Source organism: Azolla caroliniana, unplaced genomic scaffold (assembly GCF_043228905.1).
Source record: "Azolla caroliniana isolate FFs.n. ecotype wild unplaced genomic scaffold, voAzoCaro1.0.p SCAF_2, whole genome shotgun sequence".
NCBI lineage: Eukaryota > Viridiplantae > Streptophyta > Polypodiopsida > Salviniales > Salviniaceae > Azolla > Azolla caroliniana.
In genome coordinates, this window is record NW_028230437.1 from 25,123,394 (window position 1) to 25,131,055 (window position 7,662).

Here is a 7,662-nt window from a genome sequence, read left to right on the forward strand (position 1 = left end):
TTGCAGTTGATTATTGAATCAAGGATCAAGCTTTTCTCATATTTCAGCCTTTGGTATATACAAAGATTAAACATCAGATCCCATCCCCCAACACTATGGTTCATAGCCATGTGCTCTAATCCATTGAGCTACAAGCTCCACCTTTGTTTCATGGAGTCAACGTTAACAAATTTATGATCCATTGTTGCATGTGTAAACCTGCCTGTATTACACTAAGATCATTGGTGAAGCCTAAGAACCTGCACAACGGTTGTGCAAGGTTTTGGCAAATGTTATTTGGTGGTACTAGGAAAACAAAATAGCTAGACCTCACTTGTGCAACTAACTTGTCATGGATTCATGCCCTAAGATTCTCGCCATATACAAAATAAGGTGACAGGTTCCTTACATATATGAAAGGAGATTCAAAAATCTACATTCAGCATTGATAATGGCACATCACCATTGAGCTTTTGCAACAAAGAGGGAGAGGGAGCAAGGCTCAAAGAAGAACTATTGTAATCATAACAAGTTCTGGCGATGCCAGAAATATTCCCAACCATTCAAAGGCTAACTTAGTAATTGAGGTATCACATCATGGAACTTCATTGGATAGTACATATTTAATTTCAAGATAAGAATATAATTGATATCCCATTTTATAGTATCAAAAAACAAGAAAATCCACATTTCTAAAAGAGTGAACGATGAACTGCACATGATCTGAAATCTGATTTTTATGTTAGTGAAACATCAAACTTTCATGTAAGATTTCTAAACCAGACTAGAAATCACTACTACATATAAGGCTGCAATAAATGTGTAGCTAAAAATCTAAATCCAGATTGTAAAATTATTATAAGTCTCCATTCTCATATCAATGAAACAAGATACACATCTGTTTCTGCCCAGAAATATCTAAAGAACCATACATTAGTTAGGGTTCTCACAGGCTACTTGCCTCTTTAGAGACATTAATATAACCTTTTTCTGCCTTTAATCCTCTTATCAGGGCCTATCGATGAACTCGACTTTGTTCTCCAGATTATATTCTCGCAGAACAATTATACATAAACCATCACCTAAGTACAAAACATTCAAACTGATAGTATGAAGTCAGATGGACAGAAACATAACATACGACACTGTCATCAATATAACTCTTCATTGTCAATAAATTATCCAAAGAGTTGTGTTGTTAGCATCCTAAATATAATGTCCAAAATATTGATGAAATGTAACTCCTCCCTGATCGGAGGACAAGGTAATCATGGGCTTTGCAGTTGAATGATCCATAATGAAATTCTAGACCTGCAAACAAACCACAATATCATTGACACTTGAAATTAGACAACTAAAAAGTACTCTCCATTCTCGAATATATTCTATTTGTAGCTAAATACTGAAATCAAAGTTACTAGTACACCATAATCGCTGCCTCAAAGCAGTCAGTCAAAGAGACAGATAGCATGATATCATGATTTTCACATTTGATGGGTCATATAAGCTATTTGCCACTCACGTTGTCCCAGACTTATAGCTCTCAAGAACTACACCTACATGGCTCTCCGTTAAGAGCAAGAACTAATCCTTGACCTCTTCCAAGGTATATCGCCTGTTCTTTACACAACTCTCCCCTTCACTTGATTTAGTGAAGGAACCAGAGTACCTACATATATTCTCCCTTTAGATCGGCATCGTCTTTGATTGATCAAAGAAAAGCAATCACAAGAATATGGACAAAACTCCAGCATCAGAGGAACAAACAGCCATTCTTGATAAGGTAAGTTTGATTCCATTACTTATTATTTTTGTTCATTCAGTGCCTTACATGTACAAGGTGGCTATCACCAGATATGGATTACACCCGAACATGTACATAACATTATGTTTCGAACTGCTTTGGTCTCTAGGAATTTCATGTAATGTCCTTTGGACTTTTAAATGCCTTTGTCAGACATAGAAATGTTCTTGTTGCTTTCAATAAGATGATGGATAGGATTTTTGGTTCATATGGGGCCATTGTTGACATGTTCTTTGATGATGTGGTAGAGCACAAGAACCATTTGACACTGATTTTCTCTAAGAATTAGAAAATGAGCTCATACAAAATACATTTTCTTGGACGCAATGTTTCAAAACAATGGTGCAAATGGATTGTTCCAGGGTAAAAGCAATCAATTCATGGACAGGTCTAAAAACGTTTCATGTTGTTCACATTTTTTTATGTCTATGACCTTATTACACGAGGTTTAAATGCCATTTTGCAGAGATTGCTTCACACCTATATGCTGCAAGAAAAAGGAGGTACCTTTAGGTGGACTAATATAAAAATTAAAGATTTCAAATATTCTAATGTAGCATGGTCAAGTAGTGGCATATGAGAGTAGAGAAGCAGCTACTGGCTGTGATCCATGCTCTCTCCAGAAGGAAACATAATCTTCTACATGACGGATTATCAACACGTGTGTTATGTTCTCACAAGCAAAGTTGTCCAAAGAGTATCCTGGGTGAGCGAATTTCTCGTCAACATTTCAATTTCCAAGTGTGCCTGTTGAAGGCAAAACAAATGTACTAATTTCATCCATTCTCACAAAAACAAGTGTCAACAAGATCTTTTGTCTACCGTCATGAGTCTGATGAATTGCTATATGCTGGGGATGATGATTTCACAAGGGTAATAGATCAGCTAGCTGCTGATGAATGAATGAATGAAAGCATGAGCTTCAGAACCTCAGAGGTAGGCCTCTTGTTGTGCAAGAAAAATAATTTATTGCAAAGAAGTTATGGCCTAAAGTTTCAGCTGAAATCATGATCCACCAATTGGGGGCATCACGTTATTGATTCCAGTCAAACCAGTTGAGACTTCCATTTATTGTCCAGCTTTGCAATGAGACATTGGAAACATTAGTTAATGGTACCAATGTTAAATTTGAAAGGCAAAAGGCACCAAGATGCAGCCCTTCCCAAACACAGGTAAACTGTGGGAAGGTATGGTTCTACACTTCATGTATTATCTCCCCATATCACAAACTACAAACAATGGATATGGACTATCATATGTAGATTCAGTAAGCAGTGGGTCATCATTGTCATGAATTTATAGCACCACTCGGTGATTAACCATTCTTGAACTTTGACGGCAAGGGCATGGAACATTTGTTATGCACCTTCTAAAATTTCAATCAAAATTATTGATGCACCTTCTAGCATGTATTATTATGCACCTTCTAAAATTTCAATGAAATTTATTGATGCAGTTTGTATTGTTATGGACCTTTAAGTCTAGCTAAAGGTTGGAAGATACATAAAGCATTCCATGTGCGCCTTCTGGAGAATTTTATAGATGGTGTACCTGACAATGTGACACTTTAGAAATAACTTCGATATAATTCAAATCAAACTGGAGTTGCATCAGCGTTGACAGTGCTCAAAAACAAGTTATGTGATGGCACAAATAGTGTGTTACCAATTAGCATGTATTGTTAGACCTGCAATGGAGACTGCTTGCATTGCTCCAAAAGGACAGCATGTCACAAGGAGGTTATTTTCATTCTTCTTTTACAACATTATCTAAGGGTTGTTTTCTGTTTCTTTTTTCTTCCTTTTCCTTCTTTTTACTTCTTTTATTTAATTACTTATCGAATTCTTCCCCCTGAAATCTTGAACACCTGAAATAGCCAAAGACAATGGTTCCAAATTTGACTTTGAGGCAAATGGAAAGAGTATATCGGAAGCTCCACATGTATGTTTTCGTTTCTAAAATATGCTTAAACTGATGGCTGTGTTTCTAGGTTTTGGGTTCTACCTTATTATATCCTATTCTATCAATTATCAATAAACAAATATTGAAAGGGGCATTAGTTTTTGTAGCCAATAGGGTGTCAATTTTATTATTCACCATAAGCTTTAATACCATGTGATATTAGTTGGACAAATTAAATGAAATGCCCATTTCCCAAACAATCAATGGAAAGTTTCATTACAAAACCTATAGACGGTAAGCTTAAGCACGATTAAACTTTTAGATACCCCAAGTTTAGAGACAAGGGGTTTGGAGGACACTTGCCCTTTGTGTAAAGATAGAGTTCAAACACAATCTCAATTGTAGCAAGATGTTATAAACAACAGTTATCGTGCTTTTATGGGGCTCCTCTTTGTTTAGACCAGAAACTCACTTACAAGGCCAATTCTTAAGAGTACATTTGCATTTTGTGTGTTCTTGATTCTTTAGTTCTGCTTGTGGAAATTGGAGCAGGCAATTTAGTTTCACTCATGTTAGACATCATGTTCATCACAATATATTCACTGTCTTGGTATCTTTCATAAAACTGGCTGTTTGATTTTAGCAAATGAGTATATAATTACAATTATTTGGTTACCATGGTATTTGTGGGCAATAACAAATAATGAGATAACGTACTTTATTGCTTATGCATATAATATATGGATTATCTCTAATATCTATTCACTCTTGCCTATAGGAATGGAGTTCCACTGGTATCTCTTGAATAGAAAGCTCATCGCTTTCCTTAATGGACAGGTATTCCTTTCATTAGAAGAAAATAAAAGCAAACAATACCCACAATGACATGTCTAAAATACGTGCATAGAGAGTGTGCATGACCTGCACATAACTATATCGTGGACTAGTACATGCTATGGTTCATTATTCATACCATACGAAGTAGCGGCAGGTAAAAGATTGCACATTACTAAATAATCCTAAACTCATAAGCCAATGCAGAATGTATTTCTACAGAAACATAACCAGAGTATACCATGAAGAAGTTGCAATCTCGTATTTTTCATCTTATCTATAATCGGAACATCTGTCTTCTCAAGCACAAGTTTTGGCAAGCACTGACCTGGTGTGCTTGGGGGTGGGTTGTGATCTGGCATGACCTATTTCATCTTCTGCTCGGTGAAGAGGACGTGCTTCTTGACAAAGGGGTCATACTTCCGGAACTCGAGCTTGTAGGCGATCCTTCGAGGGTTCTTGGGCTTTACATAGAAGTAGCCAGTACCTGCAGTCGAAACCAGGCGTATCAAAACTGACGCACTCTTGGCTTTCCCCATACGAGAACCCTAAAGAGATGATCCCGCTCTCTTCTCTGGGGTCTTCTCTTTCTCCGGACCGGCTCTGTACTCGGCTCGGCTCGGCTCGGCTCTGCTCTGTTCCAAATTCCAATTACTCACTAATTACCTCCTCTGTCTGGATGGCCCAAGGAGCCCTAAAATGTGAATGTTTTCTTATCTTTATATATATGTACATATATGTACATAATATCTCTATTGGATTATAATGTTTTTATGCTGCCATGACAATGAGAGGCACCTACCTTTTGACTCTCTTTCTCATCACATGAGTGAAAACACTCACCCCTCGGATCGGGTCCATCGGCAAAGAGAAGCACTTATGTGTCAGAACCATAGCGTCGTGTAGCTTAAATACAAAATGTTAGCTATAGTCTCATTGTTGTCGTCTTACAAAGAGAGAGAGAGAGAGAAAGAGAAAAAAGTCTCGATTCGATTACGATTACCGTTGGCCATTATTGCGTTTTCACGATCAGACGGACCTATCTTGCCCGTAACAAACTTTTTGTACATACAAAAATGTTCACCTCTCTCTCTCTCTCTCTCTCTCTCTCTCTCTTTAACATCATTCAGCTACTTTTTGCCCCACCTCTATGTCATTCCCCTTTTGAAACTTGCCCACCGAGCCACAAATCGAGGCTATAATTGAGCACGTTTAGGTATATGGACTCTGTTGCTGCAAAAAAATTATTGAACTGAAGAGACACTTCTGAATAATCCAATATTCATATCTTTAGCACATGGAACGTGAGTTGTTACACCTCTTGGGGTGGAGCTGATAAAGACAAGCCATGGGTTCAAATGTATTGGACCCACAACAAGGACCCGTATGTTGTTGTCCTCCTACACATGAATTTGCGAGTTAAAGTGGAGCAAAGAGGAAAAACAAAACATATCCTAGCCTTGGAAAAATCATAAGCACTATAACACCATGTAAGCCAAGTTAGACCACAAGAAAACAAGGTAGTGCCTACTTGGAGGCCAATATTAGGTGACATGAATTGGAAAAACATGCCCTTAAGAAAGAGGTTCAAGCCAAGCCCAAAATATTGGAGAGACTTCACACAAAACGGGATAATATGAAGTATTTGTATACATGCTTCAATAAATACATTAAAGTAAAAATGGCATTATTAAGCAACCTTGCACAACAAAGGGGTGAATTAAGCGAGATAGATACAATTTTTTAAGGATGAGATTGAGGGCATTGATAGCCAAATAGCAAGGGATAAGTTGGGAAATTAACCATTGGTGGCCTCCCATGAGTTCTTATTAAAGAACAATGGCATCCAATCATCACTCAATCGACACAAATGAGTAGGCAAACTATCACGAAAGTGTAGTTTGGCATCTTTAATAATATCACATAAAAACCTATGCCCTCAACAATGATCTCATCAAAGATGGCAATGGCATCCATAAATACTACAATGAGAGAAGTAGGATTTGTGGAATTATTCTGGAAGGAACCCCTCCCCTTAGCCATAAGTATGCCCCAAAAGTTGGTAGACTCTTCTCAAAATGGCTAGTAAATTCAGAACATGGGAGGCAGGTTGCTACATCTTGTGTAAATGGAAGGCATGTATGTTGGTACAGCAAGCATGCTCTTAAGTGGTGATGGTAGTGGAAATTTATAAAAGCCAGCAAAGTCTTTGACTCAATGTAACATCATTGTTGCTTGAGAACCATTGGATGTGCCTAGAATTGCAGGTACATATTTAAGGAATCAACATTGGCATGTGAGCCAAGGACAATGAAGGGAATGCATGTTTTGGGGATGCCAACAACATTGAAGACCCCACGATACATGGAGGTCTACATTGATCTCCGAAACTTGATCTCAAATTTATCTATGTTACTTAAATACAAGTATATATACTGACACAATGTATAACCATTCATAAGAATAGCATTCTTGCACATACACATATATGTGTATCTTATGATCAAATTTTGATTCCGGCTAGAATTGCATGTATATTGCAAATAGACATTACTGTTAGCTATATTGTTCATATACTCTGATGTTCCAATTACCGTTACACTGCACTACACAATTTATGTATTCTCTAGTATTTACATCATTATCCAGTTAGTGGATAATACACTAATCTACTAGGCTAAAACCTTGGCCACACCCAATGGTACAAACATCCAAACAAATGTTTCAAAATTTTGCCTTACTCTTTCAAGTTGAGTTTTCTATTATTGAGAAGTGTCACAAAAGTCATCAAAGTAGATTTTGATATGATCCACTTGTCAACTCTGTCTCTGGCCCTTGTAGAATTTTCTTCAAGCGGTCTATAATTTGAGTCAATCCAATTTGGATTGTAATCCAGTGTTGCCTCTGGATTGTGTCTTCTAATGAATTCCAATAGCATAAATTCTACCCCGAAAAACATGGTTCTCTAATGCTTGCGTTGTCATTTTCTCCATTTCTTATACTGTGTTCCTCAACTTATGCAGGTTCTTCTTCAGATGCATCACAGTTCCACATCATGTGACCATTTTCTTCATCAAAATATATCATCAGTTTCCGCAAGCTTCAAGCAGATGTGAACTAAAATACTTCAATCATTACGTATA

At 37.2% G+C, this 7,662-nt stretch overlaps 1 protein-coding gene across 1 annotated transcript; it reads right to left on the bottom strand.

Annotated features, from left to right (window-relative positions):
* Window positions 1-856: 856 nt before the first annotated feature.
* LOC147867777 (uncharacterized) lies at window positions 857-5,146 on the bottom strand. The gene is made up of 2 exons (XM_087315590.1): window positions 4,848-5,146; window positions 857-1,290 (listed from the first exon to the last, which is right to left on the bottom strand). Exon 1 carries the CDS (start codon window positions 5,056-5,058, stop codon window positions 4,885-4,887), a length of 174 nt encoding a protein of 57 aa, XP_087171716.1. The 5' UTR covers window positions 5,059-5,146; the 3' UTR covers window positions 857-1,290; window positions 4,848-4,884.
* Between the last annotated feature and the right edge of the window lie 2,516 nt (window positions 5,147-7,662).

What these genes read in the sequence shown, in the direction of transcription:
- LOC147867777 (XM_087315590.1), bottom strand. Translation starts at nt 5,058, where the DNA reads ATGGGGAAAGCCAAGAGTGCGTCAGTTTTGATACGCCTGGTTTCGACT.